The 14,578-nt window shown below is 63.3% G+C and overlaps 2 protein-coding genes across 3 annotated transcripts; one reads left to right on the forward strand and one right to left on the reverse strand.

The window, feature by feature from the left end:
- Positions 1–838: 838 nt before the first annotated feature.
- CHPF (chondroitin polymerizing factor) lies at positions 839–6,101 on the reverse strand. Of its 2 annotated transcripts, none has more exons than XM_062004727.1 (4): positions 5,735–6,101; positions 3,949–4,513; positions 3,561–3,743; positions 839–3,071 (listed from the first exon to the last, which is right to left on the reverse strand). In XM_062004727.1, exons 1-4 carry the CDS (start codon positions 6,037–6,039, stop codon positions 1,809–1,811), a joined length of 2,316 nt encoding a protein of 771 aa, XP_061860711.1. In that variant the 5' UTR covers positions 6,040–6,101; the 3' UTR covers positions 839–1,808. The 2 variants fall into 2 exon arrangements, with proteins under 2 accessions (XP_061860711.1, XP_061860712.1); XM_062004728.1 differs by lacking the exon at positions 5,735–6,101 and adding an exon at positions 5,183–5,520.
- Positions 6,102–9,603: 3,502 nt separating this feature from the next.
- Positions 9,604–14,101, forward strand: TMEM198 (transmembrane protein 198). The gene is made up of 5 exons (XM_062004798.1): positions 9,604–9,631; positions 11,808–12,058; positions 12,168–12,743; positions 13,069–13,259; positions 13,728–14,101. Exons 2-5 carry the CDS (start codon positions 11,869–11,871, stop codon positions 13,872–13,874), a joined length of 1,104 nt encoding a protein of 367 aa, XP_061860782.1. The 5' UTR covers positions 9,604–9,631; positions 11,808–11,868; the 3' UTR covers positions 13,875–14,101.
- Positions 14,102–14,578: the final 477 nt, after the last annotated feature.

Below are 14,578 nucleotides of genomic sequence, written 5' to 3' on the forward strand. Positions count from 1 at the left end.
GCATAGGCAGGAGACACGGTCGCTGCTTCTAACACTGCAAATAGGAGGTGTAGGTGGTGCAACAGTGTGGGGCAGGACCATGGTGCTCTGCCTGACTCAGAATGGGAAACCACAAGATGCTGAGAAGCCCTGAGAGGTAAAACAGCCCAAAAAAGGGTGAAACGAATGCAGAGGTCAGATTTGGTCCCCATGATTCAACACAGTGCTCAGATGTGGTTTCTGGCCTGGGAATTTCCTTTGGAGCCTACTGCAGATGCTTGGAGGGCTGAGGTCACCCCATTTGGGCATCCAACCTCTGCTCTGACGTCTATCAGTGTCCCTCATTATTCATGTACAGCCCAGGAAGGCTGTTATGGGCACAGCACAGGTGGGAGGGCACAGAGCTGCACAAGCCCTTCACCATTGTGCTTTTGCTGAGGAGGGCTAGAAACCTGATCAGTGGTACCATGGATTTATGGCACCAGGAAAGATGGTGCATGGTCCAGAGCTCAGCATGCTGCTGTGTGCAAGGGGCTCAGCAGGACAGCCTCAGGGAGTCTGGGCAGAGGACGAGGTGGAGGACTCCTGCTGTTAGTACCCAGGGTTTGACACTGGTATTTCCAAGCATCTGGTAGGCCAAGGGCTTGTCAGCCTGTCTGTGAGCAGTCCTCTCCCAGCTCAGGTAGAGGATGCTGCAGGCAGCTTGGGGAAAGCAGCATCCCTGCAAGGACGCAGCCAGCCAGCTGCAGGCAGACTTTGTATAAGCAGCCAGCACCTACCACCACATAGAGCCTGATCAGGACATCAAGTGCCCCAGGGAAGAATCAGCCAGAGGCATCGGAATCATCTCTCCATTTTATTAGTGTAAATGCACACCCCACCCCCCTCCTCTCCCCACTATTAAATACAAACCAGGAGCTGAGAGTGGCTCCTCAGTCGCTTTCTCCTTAGGAGATGAGCAGTCAAACCCTCTGCCTTGTCCCCCGACCCCGAGGTCAGGCCCATGGTGGGGAGGGCTCCCACCTCTGTCTGGAGGCTCTTGTCCGAGGGCTGCGACCTCCGACGTCCTATTGATACTGCGAAGGCCAAAGCGGCCTGGGTCACGGTTCCCATGGGGAGCAGCTCACGGTACGTGAATACAGCAGGATTCCCTCCGGCAGCCCCTGTGCCTACCAGCCCTAGCGGCCAAGACCCCCTACCCTGACCAGCTGGGGAGTGCTCCGGCTTGTAGCTGAGTGGCAAAACCCCACAACCAACCTCTTTATTGCTCTTTTGGGGTGGGACATGCCCCATCCCGCTGTCCAAGCCTGTGACGGGCCCGCATCCTCCCTGCACAACTGGGCCAATACTCCAAAGGAGCGGGGGACACAGCCCTGTCTCAGGTCACTAAGGGAACTATGAGGGACCATCCTCAGCCCCATGGAAGTGACGGCCCCATAGCAGGGGGGGCTTGGGCTCTGTGTGTCCCCAGTCAAGGCAGGGACAGTAAGGGACAGGACAGCCCATCACCTCCCTGCTGGGCAGTGCGGCCAGGATGGAGGGATGGAACCAGCAGCTCTGGGGCAAGGAGCCAAGATGCTCCAGCTCGCAGCTCGGTGACTCAGACCCCAACTTCGCCCTGGGGTCTGCACCACTGTGCACCACTCCAGAAGGACCCAGGCAGCCCAGAGTGGCAGACTCTGGCCCAGACGACCCCAGAAGGGCAAGCCACAAGCTCAGGCACTGTTGATCCCTGAGCCACTGAGAGGAGGAAGACAGATTTGGGCAGAAGAAGTGGGGTGGGCAGTCAGGCATGGGAGGGCAGGGCCAGCCCCTCCATGCCCTAGGGTTCAGGTGCTGTTCCCCTGCTCCTGCTCAAAAAGCACCATGGCCAGCTGGGAGCGAGAGCCCATGCCCTCCAGGCTGCTCTGCACACAGCGGTGGTAGATCTCCTCGCTGAGTCGGGGGTTGCAGGCCTGGTGCCGGTACTGCTGCAGCAGGGCGGGCTCCACGGCCCGGAAGACGTGGAGGTTGGAGTACTTGATGAACATGTCGTAGATGTCCAGGGTCTCCAGGATGTCCTCGTTCTCCTGCACGTCGCCCGCCATGCGTGTGCGCGCTGCCATGTAGTCGGCGTTGTAGAAGCAGGCCTCGTGGAAGACATCGCGGTCGAAGCGGCCTGCGTCCCGCAGCAGGTCCAGCGTGGCGGGCGGCACCTGGTTGTGGTAAGCGATGGTGGGGTTGTAGCCCTGGAAGTGGATGGGGAAGAAGACCTGCCAGTTGTTGATGGTGTTCATCCGGCAGCGGTTCAAGAAGTCAACAGTGACCTCTGTCCCCACGCCGGCCACGAAGAAAAGCGTGTCCACGGGGTGCTTCTTGGAGATGATGTCCATGACCTTGATTTGGGACGGTGCGTCCGTCTTCACGCTGATCCACGGGATCTTCACCTCTGCGTACTTGCGCTCATACTCGGTGATCTGGGCCTTCACAGGGGCGAAGACATCGTTCTGCGTGACCTGCTGTGCCTCGAAGGGGTCATAGATGAAGAGGAAGGTGAGCACAGCATTCTCACTGCTCTCGAAGGCAGCCGCTGCATAAGCCTCCAGGAAGCGGGTGGCATGGTGGCGGTCCTGGGCCGTCAGCGGCAAGATGACATTGATGCGACTGGCCTCCGTCACGTAGGGCATGGGGATGATCTCCACCTCGCTGAGGGGCCGCACCAGATGCACACGCTTGGTGACAGAGCAGCTGTGCCCCTTCTGGGTGACCACCTCCACCTGAAGGTCCAGTGTGTACTCCATGCCGCGTGTGGGGTCGAAGCGCCGGTACCCATTCACCAGCTGCTGCTTGTGGACGTGGAGCACCGGCTGGTACTTGCGGTTCAGCTCCTCCATGGCTGTGGCCACCACGTCGGCCACATCCGCCAGGTCTGCACCGCGCAGCTCGCACTTGGGGGAGCCATCCACGCAGGCATAGACCTGCTCCTCTGTGAAGTAGTCCCAGCGCAGCACCTCAAAGCGAGTTTTGGGCTGGAAGGGGGGTGGGATGCCGACGGGCCACGTGGCACCGTGGTCCCCGTCAGCGGACAGGCTGCTGGCATTCTGGATCTCCAGCTGCAAGCAGAGAGGAGGACTTATGAGTCACGGCAGGCACAAGGAGGTCTTCCAGCTCTGACTCCAGCAAGCTGACTCCAAGTACCCAGAGATCAGCTACTGCTGGCCCAGCACCAGAACAACTCTGCCTTCAGTCTGACTCCTGTCCATCACCTCAGGTCTCCCACGAACAGCACCCTGAAGATGACACACCATCGGCAGGATCCGCATCCTTTCCCACCCTGCCCAGCCTTTGCTGGCAGACCTCAGCGCCCTGCTAGTTCCATCGCCCTGAACCACCACCACAGCTCCAGGACCTAGACAAGTCCAAAGCTGCTCTCCAGCCAGCACCACTGTCCCTGCAGCCACATGGACTCAGCTGATCCCATCCCACAGAACATTCACGTGAGAAACCCTCAGAGTGGAGTGGAGAGGTAACACAGAGCAAGTAAAAAAGCACACAAGGATGACAGGAGGAGCCCAGACCCTCCCAGCCAAGCCAGGTCTCACCTGGAGCTGTTGGATCTCTTGGTAGGTCCTCTCAAGCTCCACTTGTGCAAAGTACTTGTGCAGTCGGTACATCTGGAGGGGATCCAGGACAGGGTGGACCGTGAAGGCGCTCTGGAAATGTAGGTCAGTCTCCCGCTCGGGGTCCGTGTTCTTTCCCAGCTCAAAATAGTGGTAACGCAGGCCCTGCACCAGCCAGGAGAGATTGGTCATGGCTGGCCCCAATCCATGCTCTCCCCCTAACAACCTGCTGCCAGCACAGCATGCTCAAGGGGCAACAAGGCACAAGGGCCAGTCCCCCAGGACCTGGGAGCCCACGGAGAGGCAGGCAAACACATCAGGCCCAGTCTGGGATGAGGCTCTCAAACACCATGTATGTGGTGTGACCTACCTCATGCTCCTCAGCACAGTTGATGGCTGTGTAGTCGATGATGCAGCGGCCTAGCCACTCATCGGGCCGGGCGCTGAGGATGTCATTGCGGCAGCTCTCCAGATGCTGCTGCAGGAGCAGGAGGAGACTGCGGGACAGCAGGTAGCCAAACCCCCCATAGCAGTAGCGTCCCTCGGTGTCCCCACCGATGAACTCCTCAGGACGGCCCATGTAGAGGTGGGTGTCAATGCTGAGGTGGGCGACCAGGCGGCTGATACGGTGTGCCTCTGTGTAGGTATCGTCCTGCACCAGGAAGAACCAGTCAAAGTCGTTCACATAGTGGTCCAGAAGGTACCTGACGGTCTGGTACATGTTCCAGATGGGCCGCTCGTCACTGTGTGTCACCACCGTCATGCCATGGGGCACCTTGCGGCCCCGCGTGCCCGTGAAGTACACCAGGCGCTCCAGGCGGTGGGCCAGCGTGCGGTTGACAGCCACCCCCAGCGTGTTCAGTGTACTCTTGGAGGTCAGCACACCCACAAAGAGCCGCTGCCGCATCCCCAGCTCTGTGCTGATGTACCGGGTCCTGCAGGAAGGAGAGAACGTCTTGCCCAAGGGCACTGCACCCCACCTCGGCCTGCACCCTCCCTGTCCCTGCCAAGGACACTGACTTTGGATTCTCTGCAGGAACTGCTCCTAAGCTTCAACTGCAAGTGCAAGACACCACAGCGTGGGCTGCCACTGTGCCCAGGCCAGAGGCGTAGCAGAGTGTTCTGCTGAGGTCTCCCCCAACCTGAGACTACAGGGCACTCTCCCTTTGTGGCCAGTTCAGGCCAGGCTCTGATCAGAGGCACGCAAAAGTCTGAGCACAGCTAAAAGAGGGCTGCAAGCCTCAGTTCTAGCAGGGACACAACCCACCAGTCACCCTACCATGCCACCAACCTTCCCACTGCCTCTGACAGACATGCAGCCCTCCCACGGGGGAAGCACGGAGCCCGTGCTGCCCTCCCGGGGGAAGCTGGGTCCTGCTGGGGCAGCTGAAGGGGGCTGGCTGTGCCCCCCCCCTTCCCACTGTGGCTCGCAGCTGCCCCCTTCACAACGGCTTTCAGGTTTAATTCTCGCAGCCTGGTGCAGCGGCAGGAAGCAACCGCCTCCCCCCCGCCGGCCCCCAGCCGTCGCCTGGCACACACTGGCCCCATTCAGCCCCCGCCGTCCGCCCACCGCCTCGCCGGGACAAGGAGGCTCTTTCACTCACTGCCTGCTCCCTGTCATCCCGGGGAACGCCAGGACGGGCTGCAGCCGGCCCGGGCTGGAGTTTGCAGCGCGGGGTGGGGAAGTGCCACCGCGGGAGGGGTCCGTGCCAGGGTAGGGCAGGACGTGGCCGGGTGCCCGGCTGCACGTGCCGCAGCACGCAGCCTTTGCACCGCGGGCAGCAGTCCGGGCACGAGGCTCCGCGGAGCACTCCTGAGGCGGGCGGCGTGGGGAACCAAAGAGAAGGGCGGGACGGAGGGCAGGAAGGGAAGCAGCAGGGAAAGGCGCTTGCAGTGAGAAAAATCCGGCTTCAGCCCTGGGTGGGTGAAGGGGAGCGGTGAGGCAACATGGCCGGGTCACCTGTAAGGTCCCCCCAGCCCCTGCCCGCCAGGCAGGGGAGGATCGGCGGGCAGCCCCCCAGATGCGTCCAAGCACACACACGCCCACGCCCGGGCTCGGCCGCTCCCGTCTAAAGCCCGGTCAGCGCCGGCGCCCCCTCCGCTGGGGCCCCGCTCCCCCAGCCTGGCCCGGCCCGGCCCGCCCCGGCTCCCCGCACCTGACGGCCTTCTTGGCGGCCCTGCCGGGGCTGGGCGGGCGGTAGGGCACGACGCGGGGCTCCCAGCTGTCGGCGCCCAGCCCGGCGGGCACGGCGTTGGGCCTGCGCGCCGCGTTGGCGTTGCCGGGACCGGGAGGCGGCGCGGGGCCGCCGTCGGGGCCCGGGCGGGCGGCGGGTCGCGGCGGCGGCCCGCAGGGCTCTTCCACCCAGGTGACGCTGAGCAGGCTGAGCGTGAAGCCCAGCGAGACGCCGATGGCCACCGGCCCGGCGGGCCGCAGCACCGACAGCACCAGCGACAGCCGCATGGCCGCGACGGGACGGGACGGGAGCGGGGGCTGCTCCAGCTGCCGCTCCCGCTGGCGGCGCCGCCGTCCGACGTGTCACCCAGTGGCTCCGCCCCGCTGCGCGTCACCCGCGGGCGGCCCGGCGGCCGGGCCAATGAGCCGCGCTTCCCCCGCCGCGTCACGGGCCGGCGCGGCGAGCGCGGGGGGCGGCGTGGGGGCGGGCCGCGGTTGCCAGGAGACCGCGCGGCTGCCCCTCCCCCCGCACCTTCCCGCCGGCCCGTCCGCGGGCAGGGGGCCAGGCGAGGCGAGGCTCTCGCGCCGCGACCCTCCGAGTCTCGGCAGACGCTGCGGCGGGGCTGCCCCACGCACGGTACCTGGCACCGGCCGGCCCCTGGCCCTATGGGTCGGCACGGCAGCGCTCTCGGCCGCGGCTGCCCGCTCAGAACGGGCCCTCGGGCTCCCGAAGCGCAGCTGCCCGCGCCACGACCTGGCTGGGGCCGGGAGATGGCGCCTGAGCCGGCTTAAGCGGGGATTGGCCCCGGCGGGTGCCGCCGGGCCCGGGCACAGCCCGACCTTTGTTCCCGGGGCCGGGCACAGCCGCCGAAGCGTCCTCTCCGTGGGACAGCTGGCGAATTTGTGGTGGTCTTGAAGCGCCACGTTCCCTTCTCAAATCGTTGCCCGGTGGTCTTCCAAGAAGCGGCGCCGCCCTCTCCCTGCTCGTCCCTAGGAGGTGACTGGTGGTCATGGGTGGATGGGTCAGAGGCCGGGAGCAGGAAAGCACGGACCAGGAGCTGTAGGAGGCAGCTGGGCACGCCGAGTGCAGGGCGAGTGGGCATGCAGGCAGGCAAGTGGTGCATGGAAGCCCTTTGGATACAGAGCAGCAAACCATCCCGCCGCAGAAGGAGAGTAGGAGAGCAACAAGAGATCCCAGCTGCTACCCTGCAAATCAAAACAGGACCAAAGGTGTGGCTGGGGCTGGCTCATTGTCCCACTACTCGCACAAAGCCGCTGTCTTGCGGGCCAGTGGAGAGAGCCCCCAGGCAGACAGAGCTGGAGGAATCCTCTCGGCAGTGTTTGCTGCACACACACAGTGTCCAGCACTGGAATGATCCAACTCAGAAGCTGCAAGGCCAGCAGCCCTACATGGCAGCTCAGCCCTAGGCATTGCTGACTAAGGACAAGGAGGAGCTGGCCTTTCTGCTCTTTCCCAGCCCACAGCATCCTCACAGCCACTGGGGATCTCAGGTGCCTCCGGATTTACTCTGGCTAGTGGGGAGCCCATCCCAGCTTCCCCACAAAATGCAGACCACCTGCCCCAGGGAGTGCTGGTGGCCGTGGAGCACAGCAAGGCACCGAGGGCAGGCGGGAGCCTGCTCGGCTCCAGGGACTCTTTCATTTTCTGGAACAAAGCAGCCTGTTTTCATCAGGAAGTAGTTGGCAGCATCTCACCCCCCAGAGATACAGGACCATCATCCAAGCTCGGCTCATTTTCATAGGCCTTTTTCTCCTGAATAGGCCAAGACAAGCAATAGGCAAAGGCAGTCACGTGGCCGGCAGTTTAATGAAAAACATGGAACAACTAGAAAGAGAGAGAGAGCGATGGGACAAGGCAATGCCAGAAGGGAAAAGATGCAGAAGGAAGAAACGAGCAGAGATTTTTCCATGGCCAGCAGCCAAAAAGCAGACATGATCATAAACAACCAGAGTCGCCTTTTTCCGTACACAGAGAAATGTGTTAGAAATAGATGTATCTGATTCCCTCTATAGGTTGGAATATTTAATATTGGTCACCTTATACAAACCCTGGTGGTTTCACAGGAGTGATAAGAGAGGTTTTGTTCTGAAATGACCCCGCTGATCCAGGCTTGTATTTAGATAGAGGTGCAGATCAAAGAAAGAACTGAAGTTTTCAGAAGACTCTCAGCTCAGGAAAACTGCACAGAGCTGAAACTGTGGGAGAGCAAAAACCTCCCCAGGGCTTGCTGGGGCAGCGGCTGGGCTCAGGGCCCCCATGCCCGGCCTCAGGTCATCCAGACGGGGAAGCAGCCAGAGCCGTTCCTCCAGCAGCCCCTTTGCAGCCCCCCGCCAGATGCAGCTCCTGCCTTTGTTTCGCCTGGCCTTGGCGTGGGGCTGGGAAGGGGCTGCCAGGGGAACAGCTGCTGCTGCCAAGAGACTTCTCTCTGCCAGGATTTTCCAGGGGGTCTCTGGGCGCTGCAGCCAGTAGGTGCCAGCACCAGGGAGCTTTTGCCTCTGCAGAGCTCTGCATCCTCCCACCTCACCACACCTGTGGCTGCCGGTCGCTCACAGAGGGCTGGGTGTGCAGTCACTAGAGGTGTACATCTGCCCTCTCTGAATGCAGGCCCAGCAGTCCCCAAGGCCCCAGCACAGGCCCCTGCATGCTCTGTCCCCACCAACATCTGCAGGTCCTGCCCCACACTGCCCCATGCACTCCTGACACAAGACCCCTCCCATGGTTTCCACACCTGCACCCCTGCCCCCCGCACTGCTCCATTCCCTGTGCACCCTACCTGGGGGCCCACAGGCCCTGCTATGCACTGAGCACACTACACACGTGGCTGGGCCACACTGCCTGCCCTGATGTCCTTCACGCTGCCAGCCACACTGCCTGTGCTGCCACCCACCATACTGTCTACACCGCCACACTGCACACCACACCACACACCGCACGCTGTGTCAGCTGCATGCCTCAAGCCACACCGCACACCATACACCACGCCACCTGCCATGCTGCCCACCATGCCACACGGTGTGCCTCGCTGCGTGCCACCCTGTATGCCACACCATGCATCACCTGCCATGCTGCACGCCATGCTGCACACCACATGCTGTGCCACCTACTATGCTGCCTGCCAAGCCACACACCACGCCGCACACTGCATGTTGCCTGCCATGTCACATGCCACGCCATATGCTTCATGCTGTGTCACCCACCATGCCACCCGCCATACTGTCCTCCACACCACATGCTGCACGCAATACCTCACATCACCTGCCAAGTTCCATGCCTCACTGCACACACACACCACACCACACACCACACCACACCACACCACACACCACACCACACCACACCACACCACACACCACACCACACCACACACCACACCACACGCTACACGCTGTGATACCTGCCTTGTGGACTGCCACAGTGCCTGCCATGCTGCACACCACACGCTGTGACACCCACCCTGCTGCCATGCCGCATGCCACGCCGCCACATCACCACACTGCGCACCCCCAGCCACGCTGCACACTGCATGCTGCCTGCTAAGCCGTCCTATGCCACGCCGCCCGCCACGACACCCCCCACGCCGCCGTGTGCCGCCCCCCGACGCCCGGACCCCCGGACGGGGACACACCGCCGTGCACGTGCCGGGGCGCGCCCCGCCCCTCGAGGCCCCGCCCCCTCCGCCCCTCCCGGGAAGCCCCGCCCCCGGCCGGCGCGGTGACGCGCGGCGGTGACGTCAGGCGGAGCTGTCCGCTCAGCACCGCGCGGCGGGCCGCGCCGCCAGCAGCATGCGCGGGGACCGGGGCCGCGGCCGGGAGCGCCGGGCGCCGCGGGGCCGCCGCCGCTGCGGGGCCGGGAGCGCAGGTGGGAGCGGGCGGAGCTGCGGCTGCTGATGGGAGGGGAGGGAGGGGGAGCACGTGGGGGTCCAGGCTAGGCGGGGGGCGCGCTGGGCCCCTCGTCGGAAGGGCTCGAACACCGGGCTCTCGGCCTCCTGCCATCCCTCCTCACCGCTCCTGTCCCGGGGAAGAGAGCGCGGGGCCCGGGATGGGCGCGCGAGGCCCGACAGAGCGCCCCGGGACCCCCGCCCCGAACAAAGAGAGGGGCGGAGCGGAGCGGCCCCGCGCCCCGGCGGCCTTTGCGGCCGTCGCTTAGCAACGCCGCGCCCGCCCCGCCGGCCCGGGGCCCGGCAGCCCGGCGGGGGGCAGCGGGGATGGAAGGCGGGGGGCGGCGGGGGAAGAGCGCCGACGCGGGGCCGTGCCCCGAGCCCTGCCCACAGTCCCCCGCCGCACCGCGCCGTATGGGGCCGGGAGGGAAGGACGGGGTCCGAGGCGGGCGGCGGCGGGGAGCCCGGGGCTGCGGGGAGGGCGGCAGCAGGTGGGTAAGTCCCGGCGCCAATGAGCAGGCGCTGGGCTCCCCTAGCAACAGTGCCCGCGCCAATGGGCGCCGGGAGCTGCCCGACACCCTGCCCACAGCCTTGGCGACCGCCCGGACTGCCATCCTGCCCGCATCCTGCCCGCAACCCTGCCCGACCCGGGCTGTTCCCAGGCGAGCCTTCTCTGCTCTCGTGGCCCCGGCCTGGCATCGTTTGAGGGGCAGAGTGCAGCACCTCGCCGCCCTCTCTCTTCTCTGCCGGCTGTGCCAAGCCGTGCCTACCCATCCCATGCCAAGCCGTGCTGTCCTATGCCCACACCGGCCGGCCAGCCAGCCGTGCCATGCCCTGTCCCCAGCCCCCTGGGCACTGTTGGCTGGCAGAGCTCTGCTTGCATCCCACACGGCATCGCCTGTTCCCCATCGCCAGGGCCAGCACGTTGCTCCTGGGCTCTGTGGTTAAAGTCCAATCCTGCTTAGCACCCTCCTACAGGGGCTCAGGCAGGGGCCCAGCACCCTGCTGCCCGCTCCCTGCCTGCCTGCTTCTGTGGGATTAGGCATCACGCTTGGCGGCCCAGGGGGATTTGCCTTGGCTGGCGTTTCCTTCCCTAGCCAGAGGCAGGGGGGGAACTGGTGGCAGTGGAATTGGTGCTGATGGAGACTGACGTGGGCAGCAGTGAGGTGCTGGGCAATAGGGACCCATGACTACAGCCTCTGCCCTCTTCCCTGCACCTTCTTGGTGCATTTGTTTTTTGAGCTGTCCTGAGCTGGCTGTTTTAAAGTGGCACTTGGAAGGACTGGTGCTGTTCTGGGGACAACTGATGACAAGAAACCCATTCTAAACCAACTGAGCTTGGAAAGGGACCAGAGGAACAAAGGGATGCTGGAACTGGCTCCAGGTGGGAGCAGGCAGCCAGCCACTGTAATTAGCTTTAAGCTGGAGCTGGATCAGTCTTTGTGGGGGATTATGACCCCTCCATCTGTGTAGGAGCTGTGGGGGGCCTGGTGACTGTCTGCTTGGTGTCCTGGCGCGGTTGTGGCATCGTGAGTGAGCCCTTGGGTAAGGGGCAGCTCTAGCCAGGGACAGTCCCCCTCTGGCCCCATGTGTCAGCATGGCAGGGCTAGATCCAGCGTGGGGGCCCGCTTTGTATTTACAAGGACATTAGGAGCTGGAGCAGGAATGAAAAATAGCCAGAAATATGATTAGAGGATTGGAGAAAATGCCTTAGAGTACAAGCTTTAAGAGCTCAATCTGTTTAGTCTATAAAAATAGAAGACTGGGGGGTGACTTAATTACTGAGCATAATTACTTCACAGGCAGAAAATACCAGGTAGTGGAAGTCTCCCTTTAATCAGGCAGGAGAAGGGCACTGGAGAGCCAGGGGCAGGAAATTGAAGCCACAGACAAATTACGAAGCTCTGCATCCCAGCAGCGAAGCTCCCTGGGGGTGTGGGAGGGCTCCCTGGGGACAGTGCAGCCCTGCAGCCTCCCTTTGGATGGTGGTCTGCATCCCTGCAGCCTCGGCAGATGAGGCTCTTCCCCCATTCTCCTCCTTCCCAGCCAGGCAGTGAGGGGCTGGAGTGGATTTTCCGGTGGCTGGGTGTTGAGCAGTGGACATCACCAGTGGGTGCATGCCGGTGGTGCCTCCATCTCCCTTCTCTCTCTCAGCAGCTGGGGCGGGTGCCAGAGTGCAGTGTTGCCAGCAAGCCACGGGACAGGAGTGGAGCTTTTGATGCCTCTCCCGGGAGTCCCCAGAGCCATGACTGCAACTGTGCAGACGCTGCGGTTCAAGCTGCTGCCGCACGAGCCGGGCCAGGAGTGGGGGCACAGCTGCCAGCAAGAAATTGAACGTCGCTACCAGGTGGTGCCCTCAGTGGTGTGCGCCATGTGCTGCCTCTTTGGCATCATCTACTGCTTCTTCGGTGAGCCAGGCCAGCCCTGCAGCTGGTGGGGCAAGCAGGGAGAAGGGCAGGGAGAGAGCCAAAGGGGTGTTGACCATCCACCCCCCTGACTGTGGTCGTCTCTCCACAGGCTACCGTTGCTTCAAGGCCGTCATGTTCCTGACAGGGCTGATGTTTGGCTCCATCATCATCTTCATGCTGTGCTACAAGGAGCGGGTGCTGGACACACAGCTAAGCGTGGAGGCCTCGGTGGGCATCGGACTGGGCATTGGGGTCCTGTGCGGGCTGGTTACCATGCTGGTGCGCAGCGTCGGCCTCTTCATGGTGGGGCTACTCCTGGGGCTGCTGCTGGCGGTGGCCACGCTGGTGGTGATGGAGCAGTTCTACCACCCGCCGACAGTGTGGATCCCCATCGCGCTGCTCCTGGGTGTGGGGATGCTCTTTGCTGTCCTCACCCTGCAGTGGCAGCGCTTCTTCACCACCCTCTCCACCGCCGTCTTCGGCAGTGCCATCATGACCGTCACCATCGACTACTTCATCGAGCTCTTCCTCCTGGTGCAGTACATCTACGAGCGCATCAAGGTGGCCCCCGCTCGCCCTGTGTGCTGGTACAGCTGGGTCATCCTGGGTGTCTGGCCACTCCTCACCACGCTGGGTGTCCTTGTCCAGTGGAAGGTCACAGCTGAGGGCTACTCCCACACAGAAGGTGTGTGGATGCTGGGGAAGGTGGACGTGCAGGAACTGTGGGGCCTGGGGTGGAGGTTCCCAGCACCTGGCTTGCATGCACAGATAGAGAGTTTGAGACTCTCCAGGGTGACAGCACTCAAGGGGAGGCCTGAGTGCACAAAGCTGGGGCTGGTTTGGGTGCACAAAACCAGCTGGGACTTGTGTGGGAATGCAAAGCTGGGGCTGGTTTGGGAGCGCAAAGCTGGGGCTGGTTTGGGAGCGCAAAGCAGGGGCTGGTTTGGGAGCGCAAAGCTGGGGCTGGTTTGGGTGTCCTCCCTGTGCTCACAGGGCCCTCTGCCCCACAGTGATCATCAGCCGGCAGCAGCGCCGCGTGCAGCTGATGCGCATCAAGCAGCGGGAGGACCGAAAGGAGAAGAAGAAGAAGCGGAGACCCCACCACCCTCCACCCCACCAGCACAAAGCCCACCCGCCTGAGCCTGCCTACCGCCGCAAGCCCAACCCTGTGCGCCGCTTCGACGGGGACGTGCTCTCCCCCGTGAGTCCCGCACCCAGGGTAGAGATCTCCCCCGGCCTCCACGGCCCTTCCTTCTCCATGTGGGTGGGCTGGGATGCAGAGAGGGACCAGGTGCCCAGGTGCCAGCCGGAATCCGAGCCCATCAAGGGAAGAGACTGGGGCATCCCAGGGACCAGGCAGTTCAGGAGGGGCTGAGCTGGGACACACCCACCACGGAACGCTTCAGCCTTTGCAAGAAAATGTAGACTAGCCGCCAAAAGCGCTGCAGCCACAGTAGAAAGAGGCAGTGGACAAGCTGTGAAGTGTATGCCCAGAGAAGGGACGGGGCTGTGCACCCTTGTACGACCAGTCAAGAAGGGCTTGGGTGCTGGGGTGGGTGGGATTGCACAGAGCTGGTGCTGGGAAGGCTGCTGCAGAGCTTAGGATGGGGTGGGATAGAGTGGGCCAGGGACAGAGCCCCTCTCACTTTGTCTCCCCTCTCTTGAGCAGAGCTACATCCAGAGTTTCCGAGAGCGGCAGACGGGACCATCCCTGAACAGCCTCATCACCAGCTCCCATGCCGTGGTGGACCTGGACTATGACTGCAGCTCCACTGTGCCCCTCACCACGGGCTCTGGCCCTGCTGTGAGGGTATAAGCCAACCCAGTGACCTCGAGTGACACCAGCACCTCAGCCTGCTCCAGCAGACCCTCTTGGACAGGCGGAGCTGTGCCCTCAGGCCCGAGTGGCTGCGTGTGGCTTGGGGCTGCAGATGGAGACCCTTCCTGAGGACACATGGGACTTGGCTGGGCAAGCCCTGGCTGCCCACAGAGTGCCCTCAGGAGGGAGCTGAGGGAGCCCTTGGGCAGGGACTCAGCCCTCGGACCAGGGACATCAGCACCCACAGTCATGCGGTGCAAGGAGCGGCTCTGCTGGGGTGGGGAATCCCTGAGCATCTGATGCCGCGTGTTTCTCCACGACCCGGGCACGCTCATCCTGCATCCCAACATTGCCCTCCCCATACTTGAGCCCCACTTCCCCCGAGTGGCTCCCCACGCCTGCCCCCACCCCATTGCACCCCCTCAGCAACTCCCCAAGTGCCTGTGTCCCACGTCTTTCCTTTGAAGAGCAGGTCCCATAGCCCTTGCCCCACCAGGGACTTCTCCCAGCATGTGCACCCCATCCCACCCTGTCCCTGAGAGCAGCTCCCAGGCAGCACTTCCCAAAACCTCAGAAGGTTCCTCTGGCCTAGTCACCCTCCCTGCCCCCCAGAGCAACTTGCCTCCCCCTTCCTTCCTGAGCTGGACCAGGGTGGTCCTGGGGCAGAGGTTGCCAGGGCCAGGTAGTTCCCAAGGTGATGC

Source organism: Colius striatus, chromosome 11, assembly GCF_028858725.1.
Source record: "Colius striatus isolate bColStr4 chromosome 11, bColStr4.1.hap1, whole genome shotgun sequence".
Classification (NCBI taxonomy): Eukaryota; Metazoa; Chordata; class Aves; order Coliiformes; family Coliidae; genus Colius; species Colius striatus.

What these genes read in the sequence shown, in the direction of transcription:
- CHPF (XM_062004727.1), bottom strand. Translation starts at nt 6,039, where the DNA reads ATGCGGCTGTCGCTGGTGCTGTCGGTGCTGCGGCCCGCCGGGCCGGTG. An exon ending in GCCGCCAAGAAGGCCGTCAG is followed by an intron (nt 4,514 to 5,734) that starts GTGCGGGGAGCC and finishes TCCTTCCTGCAG; the next exon opens with GACCCGGTACATCAGCACAG. An exon ending in AAGAGATCCAACAGCTCCAG is followed by an intron (nt 3,072 to 3,560) that starts GTGAGACCTGGC and finishes CTCTGCTTGCAG; the next exon opens with CTGGAGATCCAGAATGCCAG.
- TMEM198 (XM_062004798.1), top strand. Translation starts at nt 11,869, where the DNA reads ATGCCTCTCCCGGGAGTCCCCAGAGCCATGACTGCAACTGTGCAGACG. An exon ending in CATCATCTACTGCTTCTTCG is followed by an intron (nt 12,059 to 12,167) that starts GTGAGCCAGGCC and finishes GTCTCTCCACAG; the next exon opens with GCTACCGTTGCTTCAAGGCC. An exon ending in ACGGGGACGTGCTCTCCCCC is followed by an intron (nt 13,260 to 13,727) that starts GTGAGTCCCGCA and finishes TCTCTTGAGCAG; the next exon opens with AGCTACATCCAGAGTTTCCG.